At 40.0% G+C, this 14949-nt stretch overlaps 1 protein-coding gene across 5 annotated transcripts in view; it reads right to left on the reverse strand.

The window, feature by feature from the left end:
• LOC107227065 (segmentation protein cap'n'collar) overlaps positions 1-14949 on the reverse strand; it is a 119619-nt gene that overhangs the window by 103241 nt on the left and 1429 nt on the right. For 2 of the 5 annotated variants that reach the window (XM_015668100.2, XM_015668099.2), the window contains exon 1: positions 13366-14888. The exons of 1 other annotated variant lie outside the window; for it this stretch is intronic. In XM_015668100.2, the coding sequence (XP_015523586.1) occupies positions 13366-13833 (468 nt within the window). In that variant the 5' untranslated portion in view covers positions 13834-14888. Of the gene's footprint in view, positions 1-13365; positions 14889-14949 lie in introns of those variants that run through there. 2 more of the 5 variants (XM_046743578.1, XM_015668098.2) reach the window with 1 other exon arrangement.

Below are 14949 nucleotides of genomic sequence, written 5' to 3' on the forward strand. Positions count from 1 at the left end.
TCGCGCTGCAACAACGAGTCTATTACAGATATCATCAGCTTATCGAATCAACCGGTCAGCCAGCCGGCCGTTGGCCACCTAGCCAATTTCTTCCTTCTTCCTCTCGTTTCTTTGTTCTTTTTTTTTTTTTTTTATTTTTTTCTTACGTGGTTCTCGTACATCGCGTCATGTAAATTCAAGGTTTTTGCGATTTCTTCTTTTCGTTCTTACAGAGGATTTCGTAACGAGTAACAAGAATAATACAGTGCGCGAAATTAGTCGTCGCGCTATTGAAATAAGGCTTTATTTATTTATTTTTTTAAACCGATCCTCCTGTCGCAATAAAATATTCCAGATATTTCATTTTCAGGATATGAGATATAGCGATTTATATCAGAATTGTAGTTTTCCATTATTCTCTGTCTCGCTCTGCGTTGTTTTAAATTTGTCTGTTTCTCTAGCAGTAAATAATATTTCGGAAAAATACTGCAAGTTAGATTAACGATAGTTTCGTCACGGGGAAACGAATGCAATAAACGTTCGACGGTTTAAAAGACGCAGACTTAAAAACAAACAAAAAAATTAAGCTAAAATTGAGAAAGAAAAATAGAATAAAATTTCCGATTAGAGATCTAGAAAGGTGAGTCATAAAAACATTTTCCTCCCCCACCGTAGAGGCATATTACGTGCGTCACCGCCGGATGATTTACAGGTATAATCTCATGCACACATCGTAACGAATTTAAAAAAGATTTTCTCAGCTGATAGGAGAATTGCAGGTTTCGCTGCGGCCAAGAATGCGAGAATCGTAAATTATGATGTAGAGAAAAACGCTAAAAGATGTCGAGAAAAAGAGATGTGGAGTAAAAAAATAAATAAATAAATAGATAAATTCGCAGCCGGTATCAATTATCATCCTCTACGATCGGAGAGTCTTTTTTTCTATCCGTTACAATCTCTTTTCATCCGCTGTACGCGTATCAAGTCTTGCATCGTGTGCGTATAACGAGTTCTGACGATGCAAAAAGGATACAATTCGAGCAGAGTGGAGAGTGCGGAGTGAGGCAGGGAGGAAGGGAGGAAATCACGAGGGCGGCTCGGCAACGAAATTGCTAAATTGATTATCCATCCGGGCGAATGTTTAGACGAAACAGATGCGCACGGTATCTACGGACAGACGAAGGTCATGGTCGGGCAACTAACCTATCCTAACTTAACGACCGACGTCTGCCTACGCACAGAATCCCGACGACGAGACACGGCCAAATTTCCGAGGTTATCCGTCCCTCCAAACCACGCAGGGAGATGGACGCGTGGGCGAGAGGAAGAGAGAGAGAGAGAGAGAGAGAGAGGGAGAGAGAGGGAGGAACAATGGAGTGTGTCAGGAGCGAGGATACAAAAATCGCGAGAGGTATAGTCTGAAAAAAATATATGCCGAGTAGAAAGAGAAAGAGACGAAGAACTCCCCATTGAACGAGCAAATGTTGTTATCAATTTTCCTTTCTTTATTTCTTTTTTTTTTTTTTTTTCCTCATACAGTTGTTAGTCTAGGAGCGATTCTATCAAATTCTCGACTAATTCGGTTTTACGTAATTTTATGATATTCTTTGTAGATTTCAGACGTAATTTATAGATTAAGAAGAAAGAAATTAAGGTGGAAAGAGACGTGGAAAAAAAAAAAAAAAAAACTATGCAATACGCGGGAGAAAAGTTGTGCTGAAAATTTTGGGGGTACGATTCGAAATTTGTAAATTTAATAAGGAATCGCACACGGCTATGAGGATAAGTAGGTCGGTGGCAGACGATGGGTTTGTGTATTTTATAAACACGGGCTCGTTGGATAACGTTTTTAAAAATTCCGAGAGAGCCGGCTCTCTGCAGCGATATTGCGAAATCGTTCGTCAAACTCGCGACTGATAAATAAAAAGAGAAATCTCGATCTCGATCGCGAGAGTCGATATTTAAATACGGCGACTCAATATATATATATATATATATATATATACTGAAACTTTTTTCCCGAGTTTGCAGACGTGTTTCAATCATTTGAACAAACTGTACATCGTGTCGTATATTTTTATTGAAGAAATGAATGCTCTGACGAATTGATGATGATTTTTTAAAAGCAAGTTTTCAATTTACACACTAGATACACAGTTTAGTAAACTTCATATTTCACGTTGTCGGTGATATTTTTATAATATTTTACTACCGTCCCTGCGGCGATTAAATTATTTATTTAAATTTTGACAACGAAGATAAAAATGGAATATGTATCAGTGTCACTTTTTTACACCTCCCTAAATTATTATACGTTAAATGCAGCGATGAAATTGTATTCTACAGGCCCGTCGTATCTCCGTATCGTCTGAGCGAAAAGTTAATTATTCAAATTTAAATTAACTTTGCCTCGATCAGCTACGAGAGAGTCATGCAGGCGGGTGTTTAACGCTGTAATTCCTACAGCGAATTACAAGCAGGTCACGTTTTCTGATCGCGAGACAGATATATGTCACGGACGGATGGATTCATCAATCAATACCGAACCGATACTTTCGTGAGAGATTAGTCGACCCAATCGGCTGACTGGCATCATCATCGTCATCATCGTCATCATCATCGTCATCGTCATCATTATCCTCCTCCTGCTTCGGCTTCTCCACACGGGGATAAAAAACCGTCGCGATTTTTCGTCCCAAGGAAAATAATTCAACGCGTCAGAACCACGGATTACAAAAAATTAGCGAGGAATTAAAACCGTTACGCAAATCGCAAATAGTCATAAGACTCTGCCGTTATTTAAAATAATCAAATATTCTGTGCGGAAAAAAATTCCTGCCGTTTCGTTTCTTCGGTTCGCTCTAACGCCACGTGGAGAATTGGCGGTAAAATTTCTACAGGATATAATCGGACGATGCAGAAGCCAAAAAATTTTTCGCAATTCGGATCTCAGATTTACCGCTGCACATGCTGTTGAGGAAATTTTGGCACAAGCCAAATGTCAGTGTCGATCTTTCGAATGCCCGACGCTTAGCGCCGCCTCTTTCCTCTCCTCTTCCATCTTCTGCTCACTTCTCGAATATATGATCTGGGTCAGGATCCGCTGCTGCTGCTGCTTTTGCGGTGTTTTCAAATTTCACGCAAGGTATACACACCTTGAATTTTCGTCAGCGGATTACCGAAACGACGATAAACGGATCACCATAATTTTGAATAAATAAATCCGTTACGCGCGATGCGACGTCGCTGCTTCTTCGATGACCCCGTTATATTCTGCGTCGTTATTTTACGTAACCTGTCGGGCTACAAACTTGACAATTCGGAGGAAGAAGCCGCGAACAAACACCTGAACAGGAGTTTAGGAAATTTCTTATACTAAGGGGGGATTACACGTTTTAATAATTTTCTAAAAATATGAAAAAGGAATTATTCTTTTCATAATTCGAGTATATAAAAGAACAATATTTGAACGTTATTTTATAAAATTGTCATTCAAAGATTTTGAACAAAGGTTTCGGAAAAACAAGTATCCTCTATTTAGACAGCTTTGTTTTAAACTAAAATAAAACCAAATATTTTCTGTTAGTAGGTGAGTATATTATAGCTGTAGTGATTGAACGAAAGATTCTTGTTTTCTCACAATTTATTTTACAAGGCAATACTTGGTCTAGATTTTACCGAAAATTGTACTTTTTTGCATACGACTCTGCCAAAAAGTCAAGTTAAAATTTTTTTAAGAATCCTGTCTTCAATCACTGTAGCTATATTCACCTACTAACAGGAAATATTTGGTTTCTTGATTTCGGATGAAGTTACCATGAGTTATCCTGGACACCGCAAGTATTTTTTATTACATTAAAAAAAAGGAATTAGAGAAAATGTCTTGTTTTTTTTTTGCGCTTCCCAACCCATAAGAAAATATATGGTTTGAAAAACGTGTTTTGAAACGTTTCGGATTTCTCGACGAAAATTTGCGGTCTGATTTCACGAGCATGTATTGAAAACGCGTTCATTCACGTCTGAAACAATAAATAACAATAGTTCGCAGTTCACTGGCAGCAGATGTCAAGGGGTGTGTTTCACCGAAGCGATCGAGGTGTCGATATCATTCGTGATCGTTTCGTCACCTCCGAAATCACTTTGTAATCATATGATGAAATTCCGCATTAATAATCGTCGAGTTAATCATTGGCAGTCATGAGAAATCTTTTAGGGTTACAGGAATCTCTTAGTAATCTTGAGAAATAACGATAAATCACGTAATCAGAGTAAGATTTATTTCTCAAGTATCTCCCGTTGGAAGATTGATAATTAAGGGATAAGGGATAATTGGGATTCGTAATTTTGCAAAAAATCGAGCATTAATACACACGAGGCCGTAGAAAAGAAATTAAATCTTTTCGTTTAAGCCTAAAGTTTGACGGGATGGAACGGTAATTTCGGCTCTCTAACGTAATAGTAACAATTAGGAATAGCTGCAGCAGTGACGCAATGATTTCCGCAGATTTCTCCGACAATTCGGCCTTTACTACGGACATATCCTTCGGGAAAACGACAAAATTTACGTGGTAAACCGTCGTTGAAACTCCGTTTAAAGAAAAAAAACGAAACTCTTCTATAGCAAATGAGACGCCTGACGCAGTCCTTAGAAATTCGCGCGCCTTTTAAGGAGAGAAGCGTCAGATCGACGCGTCTTTGTCGTCTTTGGTGCGGAATGGACGTTGTTTAGCATCCTTGCATCAGCCCTGACCGACACTTAACCGGTGTTCTCCGGATCTTTGATTATCACGAGGAATAAAACGCCGATTTGCGGATTTCAGGTAACTATTTTCGACTTGCTTTTTGTCCTCCCGGTGACGGGCTTTAAAAAAGTTAGAGTATTTAAAATTGCTAGGGTCAAGAGTTATAATTAGAAAGTGTAATCGATTGTGCGAGGTTGGAGGTGGAGACCACAACTGGCCCTGATTGTAAGACGGAATAACGCGTACAATTTAACGCGAAGCGATAAATCCGAGAGCAAAGCCTTGGTTTCGCCTTCTTAATCCTTGGAGTATTTGGCTAAATTTAAGGGTCCTCGAAATTGAGAATATTCATTTCCATGCATTGCAGCGACGTTAATTTTGAAAATCGAGGCCAAGCATCTGTTTCTCGCCGCGAAGTCTTTTCACCGACTTGCGTCGTTTTTTCCTCCCTCTCTTACACGCGTTGTTCACATTTTATTTCACCAATTTTATCCATCGCATCCAACGCTCCACTTTGTCCGATTATTTTGGTTATCGAGGTCAGTGTGCATCGGAGGCTGCAACGCAACGAAGGCAACGGCATCGTAAGAATTAATTTGCATTCTCTGACAGATGGATCGCGATCGTATGTTTGACCACGTGTCGCTTATACAGTCAAGGCGAGACGTGTAAAAATTAAACAGTCTAGAAACGGACGCGAGCCAGTCAAGTTCTGACAAGTTTAATCGGAAAACGACAATTCCTCGGCAAACAAAGAAACTGAGAACCGTGAATTTCGAACGAAATAGTCGACGGGTTGCATTATCGGGCACCTTTCGCATAGTTTGTTTAATTAATTTCAATCAATAACAGCTCGTAGGGTTTGAGAACAAATTCTGCACAAGTCACCTGACACGGATGTGGGAATTATCAATAATAAATAAATCTTGAAATGAGCATTATTTACATATAAAATCGTAATCAGATCGATTTTTCGATAAATTTGGTAAATAATCCATATTATATGCAAGAAAGAAACGCGGAAAGCTACGATTTATCGAAATTGGGCATATTTCCTTCGAAAAAAGGCAGTACAATGGTTTTGGTTTCAAGTTGGTGAGCTTATTGTTAGCCGAGCTGTTTTCGTTCAAATAATAATAATAATAATAATTCGTTTGGTTTTTAGCTTTCAGATTTCTCCCTATTGACGGGACGTTATTTTGACCTGACTGAACTTTGTCAACGTCACTGTCATCTAGAGTTGTTCGGCATTCGTTTCGTAATTCTTTCCTTTATACATTTTTTCGACATGGATCGTAAACTTGATCATTTCAGCTTCCGGCACAATTCAGGAATCAATTCGCTCACCCTCTCAATGAAATTCAATACCGCTTCTCTTTTCCGCATTTAAGAATAAAAAAATTGTTTCTTCAAAGAGAGAGAGAGAGAGAGAAACGAAGGGACAAACAACTGGTTTTTCTCTCTTCTGGTTGGGAACTTTTGCATTTTTGCCGGAAATCGTAAAACGCCACGATACGACGCTCCGGAACATCGAGTGCAAAATACGGCATATATACCCTGTGTGTACATATAGTTCTGAATCATCGTCCGAATGCAGCGCACGTGTGGTGCAGTTTGTTCGCGAAGGACGTTTGCAGCGCGACACCTCGATGCCTATAGCTGTCCTACTGATCCAGATAAGATACGTAGGCGAGGAGAAGGGTGAGGAGGGGGAGGAGGAGGAGGAGGAGGAAGAGGAAGGTGATCGTACCGCACTGGAGTGTTTTTTATTTTTTGTGCTTTATTCCATCATAGAACGGAAAGAAACAAGCTGCAATGCTCGACGATGATAATTGCGGGATTATAACAAGAGAGAGAAAATCAGCGATGAGTGTCGATGTCAGAGTCGTTTGCTTAATTTTGTAAAGTCAAATGTCGACAAATTTGAAATATTTCAATCCGGAACTCTGAATGAATCAAAATTCTTTTCTCATATTCTGAGCCCAGTTTTCACGATTGCATTTTCGTATTATCTTTTATAATGTACTGCAGTAGGCAACGATTTTTCCTCAGCGAGTGTTGCAGTATAATCGATTATTTTTCCTCACAATCGGTTTTTGGTTTTTTTTTCACTTTCACGAACGACGCGATACGATATCAATTTACGTGATTAGAGTATAAATTATCATCATTGTATTACTCACTGAGTATCTATTTCATATAATAAATAAAAAATAAATGGATATTTTCAACTGAAACTGAAAAATATTTTGAATGGAACCATAAATCATGAATAAACTTTTCCGCTATTAAGACTACTTACAAAATTTTCAATCAAGTCGCGTTCGATTATTTTTTTGGAATCGATCAATCGATACATCGATTATTATCAGCTTGTTGTTATTGGGCATCGCTAGAATGCACTATACAGAGTGATTTCATCAAAAGTCCGTGACCGTGTCGTACCGAACGTATATACCTATACGTATTTTTCTTATTATTTTTTTTTTTTTTTATTAAAGTAAACAGATTTATAATAACGACGGAAAATGAGAAAAATGAAAGTTGTTTTCGACAAACGCGAAGACCCGAGTCGCCTGCGACTGTTAATTGTCGTTGATAAGTGATCGCGTATAAATAGTGCAAAAGAATTTCAATACGGAGGCAATTTTAGAAAATGTACAAGTCTGGAGTTAGTAACGTTAACGTAACGAAACAGATGAATTTCAGACAATTCTAAGATTGCGAAGTAACGATTTTTCTAAACATGCACCGATAAAGTGAACGTTACCAACTCGAACCTCTTTAATACGCGAGTTGAACAAATGTAAAGAAAAATGAAATTCGATAACCGTATATTGACGGACTGAAAGAAATCTACAAACGAAAGTCAAAGGATTGGGGAAAAGAAACGAATCGATCACAGGTATCAGTTGGAATGCGCAAAACGTACAAAAACACAGACCGAGGAATTGATCGTCACGTCAAATGAATATTCAACTCCGCACGTTGCGCTAATTCCTGCAATCATTCCAAAAGCGTAAAACCCGTCGTATTTTCACACTTGGTCGAAAGTCGATCGCTCAGGAGACACTTGCGGTCTATATTTGGCAAAGGGATCGAGTAGATGAAATGCAATTGGTTACAGCCTAGATCGAGATACGGACGAGTATGGCTCGTTTTCGCTGCTTCAATTCTTCTCGTCTCTCTTCATACACGCGTACATTTATTATACACCTGCGCATAATCACTTCCAGTGACATAGAAGCGAGCCGTAAAAGTCACGAGAACTTACATAAATACCTGTGTCTGACTTATACGGTTATACCTCTCTACCTTAGGCGCGAATTGCGCGAGATTCGCCTCGGTATGCACCATACGCGTGCATATTGTAACACGCGTCGTTGCTTGTGAATTTTTACTTACGTCACGCGATTCGAAAATAATCGTTACGTCTCATCAATTTCTCTATCGTTTCCCAAAGTAACTCGAAAGAGAATGAAAAAAAAAAAAAAAATAAAAATTAAAGAAACCCTCTTATTTTCAGCAAGTTCTCGTTATTTCATCATCATTATCGCGCCTGATGATTATTTAGATAAGACATGAATTCGCGCAGCGATACGTTACATATACGATATACGTGTAATTACTGTAAGGATTTTCATCGCGAATTGCATTATCTTACGTGTTTAGATGCGGTATGTGCATTGTAGGTATATACGTATGTATATGCCATTCTGCACGAGGGACAATGACACTTACAATGTCAGTTGAAGAAACAAACACGTGTTCTTGCAGACGACGCGTAAGAATGCAGATCGAATATAACTACTTCATCCGTGTTTGCAGCCAGCTGCTGTATGTGTGGTAGATAATGCACGCGTACTTTTTGAAACGTTTGCAGCGACGAAAAGCGAAAGTTTGGTATAGATGCCGCGGAAGATGCTTGCCAATTTCGTAAAAATAAGTCGGAAAATCAACACCTGCCTGCCTGCCTGTCCGCCAATTCTTTTAACTTGCTAAGCGGCGTTATTGTAACACGTGGAAGTAAACATATTACCGAGTGCGATGATGATGACGATGATTATATTTTCCTTGGTGTGTCGCAATTAGACAGCTTTTCATGTAGAGCTCCTTTTATATTACGCGTCAGATTTGTGACAAGAAATAAATTTCGTCTTGCGTAATCGTTAATTTTATTTGTTTAATTTTTTTTTTTTTTTTCTCAAATTGGAGCCTGCGATCGCACAGACGATAGAAATGTCGAGGAATGAACGAGCGAAATCGCGTAATCGACGAATAAAAGTAACAGAATTTCGTTGAATTTACGCAGTCATACTTTTCTCTCTCATTTCTTCCGTCACTATAAACTATACGTTCTTGGTAATTGAAGTTTCAAATCATAACCGATAAAAAAAAAAAATACGATGATTCCGGGCGAGAAATGAAAATGAGTTTCGCAGTCGCGGTAAGAAAATTTTATAGTCACATGACGTGTCGCTATTATTTTTGGACACAGTCATGTCTATTACTTTTTCTTTGCGTCTGTTGCGACAATGCGACGTGTTCGTGTGGTAAAATTAATCGATATTACAGAGGCCTCAATGATTTGACTGACAAAATGTAGCAAGGTAAAGAAACACGATTATCAATCCTTCAATTAAAACTCGAAAACAAACGGTATTAACATTAAATAATTATTTGTAGCAAATTTTCTTATAATCATAGAAAATTTATTTATAAACGTCATTGTATTGCATCAGTACCTGTACAATATTTCACTGGGTAATTTAGTTTCTGCCAAAATTCAGAAACTGCGCGCAGTGGAGCGGAGAAGAAGAGAACGGCGATTATAATTGGCACGGGCAATGGGAAGGCTGGATAAGAAACGCACCGCAGGGAATAGAATGCGATCCGCACAGAAGCATGCCGGTGCAGCAGGGAATTAAAGATACGTCGTCGCGAATCGGACTTTGTTATATTTTCGCAAGGTCGCGTCAGGGGACAAGAGCGAAGGTAACGCACTCTCGTTTAGCGATTGCCTACGTCTATAGTCTACCTCCTCCTCCTCCTCCTCCTCCTCCTCCTCCTCGTCTCTCTCCGTCCCTTTCTCTCTTCGTACCGTGAGGTTACCAGCGGTTGTAAAAATAAATTCCGCCTGCACGATACCGCCGCAGAAGAAACGGCGAAGAGGAGGAGAGATTATTTTGCGAGAACGAACGGTGTACGATGTCATCGGCCGCGAACTTTCGAGAAAAATTTTTCTTTCTACCAGCGGTACAAGATACCGGTCCAAAGAACACGGCGAATAAGAGGAGAAGATCTCTAGAGGCTGGCTGAACAGATTAGGTTGAAAAACTTGGCGCGAAAACAAAGAGAGTAAATTATAAACAAAACAAAATAAAGAGAGAAAGAGAGAGAGAGAGAGAGAGAGAGAGGGAGAAAAAAGAAAGAAATACTAAAAAATTCGCATTATTATACCCGTACTGCATATGCACAACACATTTCTCCGCTCACCCGAGTTAGAAAACTAGTTTGTTATTTTTACAATTTCTAATAGAATATATATGCGTGATAGAGAAACAATTACTTGACATTGCGGTGTAACAAGGTGAGATGTTAAAGAAGCAGCATAGATTTTTCACCCAAAGACTCTGATGACGTAGACGCAGATGCAGATCGTCTACAGCATCTGAACTCAAAGTGTGCTTACACTGTTTACAAATAATTTTCGATCTGCTGGCGGCGCCACGTTTTTCTTTCTTTTATTTTTCAAATTTTTTATAATATTTTTTTACTTTACTTTTCTTCTCATTTGGTTATGTGTGCAGATCGGTTTTACACAGTCTGTTGCAAAAGAAAATATCAAATATTTGCACTCGTTTACATACACGCATACGTGATGTTAGCTGTAAGTCGTCACTTGCGCGAATAGAAGCAGAGCGGGGAACAAAGGAAATTTCTTTTATTACCGTGTGTGAAATTTTTATTCCCAAGAAGACGTGCGTGTAATTCGGCTTCAAGGAACGAACATTGTTTCGTCATATTTTAACATGACGCACGATTGCACGGCGAGTGCAGCATCACCGTAATCATTGAATCGCATGTGAAACGCGTTTAAACAATGATTTCGTAACGTATACGATATAAGCAACGATTTCGCGCCGTCGAAAGTTTAGATTTTGAGGAGAGAATTAGAAAAAAACAGATCATTCATTTTACCCATCCACAAAAAAAGTTAAGTTTTCGAATAAACAACCGCGTGAACGCTCAGCTCATCCTCATTTTTAAAACTAGAATAGGTGAATAAGTGTAGAAAATTGAAAACATCGAAATTCGACATACAGAAAGGTCATATTAGATTCCATATTATCGAGAAGAATACTGATTTTAATTTTTTACCTATCCATACACCGACTTTCTGCATGTTTTAATTCTATGAATTAAATTTTTCCTACCTCTCAAAAACTCACTGGGCTGAAGTTATTAAGAAAATTTGATCTTGTTCCTGCTTTATAAACAGTTTCCCAAATGTCAGATCGTCCTAATATTGCAAAAATAACGAGTTTTTCTAATGTCGCATTGTTACTATTTTAACGTTACAAACTTGACCCTGATAAAAACTCGACATTGTACCCCTTCTACCTCTACATCTTCCAATAATTTTACCCCCACGACGCTTTACGAATTGAAACGCTCCTCAGCCTTTGAAAATTTTTTTCACCGCACCCCAACGGCGGGTTTTCAGACTCGAACAAGGCTGCCGTAGGTTCGCCACCCTCTGAGGCGTCGGCGCCCCTGGAAAAGGCCCAGACAGGGTGAAAGGCCGATGAACGCTGTAGTAACCTGTTGGACGGTTGTTCAACCTGAAGGGTCGGTGCAAGTGTGACCTTTTCGTTCTCTTTCTTCTCCTTTCTCTGACACGGCTCGTCGCGCGTCGTCGCGAATCAAATTGGAAGGGAAATTGTACCGCAGGTTTCTTTCAAGCTGTGTAATTTCTTTCTCCTTTTGTTTTTCTTCAAACTCCTTCCAACATTTTCACAGATTTTCCAAATCATTGATTTTCTTTTTTTTCGCACGCAGAGAATGTAACAAAGAATATTATCGGATCTGAAGAAACTGTTTTTTTATTTCGTGAGTTAAAACTTTCGCTCCATTGTTATTTGAATCGAATTTGATGAGAAATAAATGATAATTCACTAGCGATTACCTGCAGCTGTACCGAAATCTATTCGTTCAACGATTTAATGTTTAATTAAAAAAGTTTGCATTGTTTTGTCCACGTTCAGGTGAAGTGAACGAGCGTGGTGAATTTGGTGGCGGAGTGTTTTTTCAACCGAATTACGTTCGACACGTTATCTATAACACAAGATAACCGGATCGTTTGATGGATAGATAATTCGCGATGGAAACAATACAGCGATAGAGGTTGCTTATATGGAGAGGAGTCGGACCGCAAGATATTCATCACCTATTCTTTGTTTACAATCTGTTAAGCGGTGGGTGTTATTTAAATCGATAAGGATCGAATCAACCAGCCAATGACTTTCCACCTCAACGTGACATCTAAATATATTGTACACGAAATCCAGACACTGCAGGCTCTGTGTTTGAGGCTATTATCTCGCTTGCAAAAGAGCGAGAGTGAAAGAGAGAGAGAGAGAGAGAGAGAGAGAGAATCGCGATATCGGTAGAGGTGGGTATGTAGGCATGCTAATTACTGAACTCGAAAAACAAGAGGTGAGAAGCAAAATTCCAACACCTTTTTTGTCATCTTCAGTGTCTCACGATGTGATTGATCTACATATTTGAAAACGAAAATTGTTGAGATTTATCCTAATGTATTAAGAACAAGGTTTACGATGAGACTATTTACAAAAGAATTTTATAAAAGAAAGTGTTTATACTTTTCTGCCTCAGGTTCTCTTGATTTTAGTAATTAATTAGTCGCTTGAAATAGTCGATCAAGGAAAAGAAACAAACTTATGTAACGACTGCAAGAAAGAAAGGTCGATAAGTTGATAAAAATACGTAAAAAGTTGGGTGATTAATAGAAACACAGGGTCCAACCAAACAGTAAGAAGTTCAAGCTAATGTTCAAAGAAGAAGTAAGAGAATCGAGCCTCTAGGATATTGACATTTCGTCTTTAAGCTGTGTCAAGACTTCTTATTCATTTTTTTCTACAAAAATAATTTACGAGGAAGTTAGAATTTTCATCAGTGGTTTTTCAAGTGACAGTGTTTTAAATTGTTTGAGTCAGGCATCGTCGCTTTAGAGCCGAAGTCATTTAGTTACAGTTGAGAGTGTATAATTTCACTAAAGAGCGATCGGCTGTTTATCGGTACCTTCTAAAAACGATTCGTTTTTCAAGTGAAATATTAAACAGTTGTTAAATATCATCAGCCAACTTCTTCACAAATACAAAAGTGAAATTGACAAATAGAAACAAACAACTTTGCCCAAAAAAATTCAACAGAATATCGAATCTGAGTACGCGGCTAAGTTCAAGCGTAGCCTTTGTCAGCCGCGATCGCTATTCTTGAGAAGGAAATGGACCTAAACGAACCGAATCGAACGTCGCTCTCGGTACAAGTATCGAGCCAAAGAAAACATCGGCTGAAAACCTGGAAGAAATATTGTTGAGGAAAGAAAGCTGTCGCTTACCTCCTGGGTAAGTTCAGCAGCACCGACGGGACTGGCGGGATTATTGTCGACGCTGGGAGGTTCAGGGACGGCGATAATCCTGGCGGGATCGTTAGAGGTAGATAGGACGCTGGGTCCGGCGACCGCGACGTCTCTTCCGGTTTCCTCGACGTTGAGAAGATAGGCGTGAATGTCGTTTTGCTGGGAGTTTATCCTGTTGTAGCGACCGAGGGAGTTCAAGTCTTCGAATAGGTCTCTCTCGTAGTTGAGCAATACCGAGTCCAGGTTCTTTGGGTGTACGAACATGGGGCGATGGACGATCGTCTGGGCATCGGTGTGCCATCCCGAGCCGTTGTGAAGGTCCAGAGAGCCGACACCGATCGTCTGAATGTCCAAGCCTAGGTACGAGTTGGGATCGACTCGGAGGAGCGAGAGGAGGAGAGCGAGCTGGAGCAGCTCCTCTCGGTAAAATTTTTTCAAACACAGCATTTTGTTCCAGTCTGTATAGCACCTCGGGGAGTCTTTTGCCTTTTAAAACAGAGTCCGACGAGGAGAATGAAAAAAGGATTTCCAGTCCTCGCTCAGAGCAGTCGCACAGGCTGTGTTCCGTTGTTAAGTACGAAGCGAGGGACAAGGCGGCACATCGTCACCACTCACGGTATTAAGAATAATGTATTATCACACTCACAATGGCAAATAATAATCGACGGTTTATAACGGGAGGCACGACCTCCTGGTTCGACTGTCAGATCGGAAATAAAGCCGGAGAGGAGCAGCTCCCAGCAGCTAGTCATAGGTCAGTTACTCGGTATCTGTGCCCAAAAATAACCTCAAAACACGGGGTACGTCAAAGTAGGAATTAGAGCTCGCCCGCATTCGACGTCCGCGATTAGCGTAATTTCGAATCAATTGAAACAGCGTAAGTCGGCGAAAAAAGAACTCGAGCGAAAGAAATAAGGAAATAAAGAAAGAAAGAAAATGAAAAATACAAAGAAGAAGAAAGTGAAGATAGTCACAACAACACCGTTGATGACATCTATTCAAACCGACAGCCTTTTCTTTCCAGTTTAAAAGGACATAAACAAAGGAACGTCCTCGCGTATTTTCCCGCTAAATCCTGAAACTCGGGCGAAAACAGGACCGTTTATCACTCGAGGCCGGCGAAACGGAGCAAGGTGAGTAAATATTCGACCGATAACTGACAGTTCGTTCGTCGGTTCGCCTGGTCTGGCTGGCAGCAGCGGAGCCGGCCGCGCGACGAGCCGTGTGTTTTAAAGATTGCAAAGTTGAGGCTTGCGTCGACCGCACAGTTGTACGTTTCACTAAACCATCTCGTGTCGCGATTTGTCACTGGCCCGTTGTTTAATACCTCTATGCCGTTGTTACGCTCGGGTATAAATTGCAAAGGGACGTCGAGACACCCCTTTAAACGGCCCTCCTCGCTCCTCTCGTCACTGGCGTCGATTTCTTTTTATTTTACAGAGAAACGAACCGTCGCGCACACCTATGCTCGCGGAGGTATCGCTGACGATATGTGACTCAGCAGACGGAGTTACGGCAACGCTGTATGTGCGCGCGGCCAGGGACGTGCCAACCGGGGATATC

Source organism: Neodiprion lecontei, chromosome 6, assembly GCF_021901455.1.
Source record: "Neodiprion lecontei isolate iyNeoLeco1 chromosome 6, iyNeoLeco1.1, whole genome shotgun sequence".
In the NCBI taxonomy this organism is placed as follows: Eukaryota; Metazoa; Arthropoda; class Insecta; order Hymenoptera; family Diprionidae; genus Neodiprion; species Neodiprion lecontei.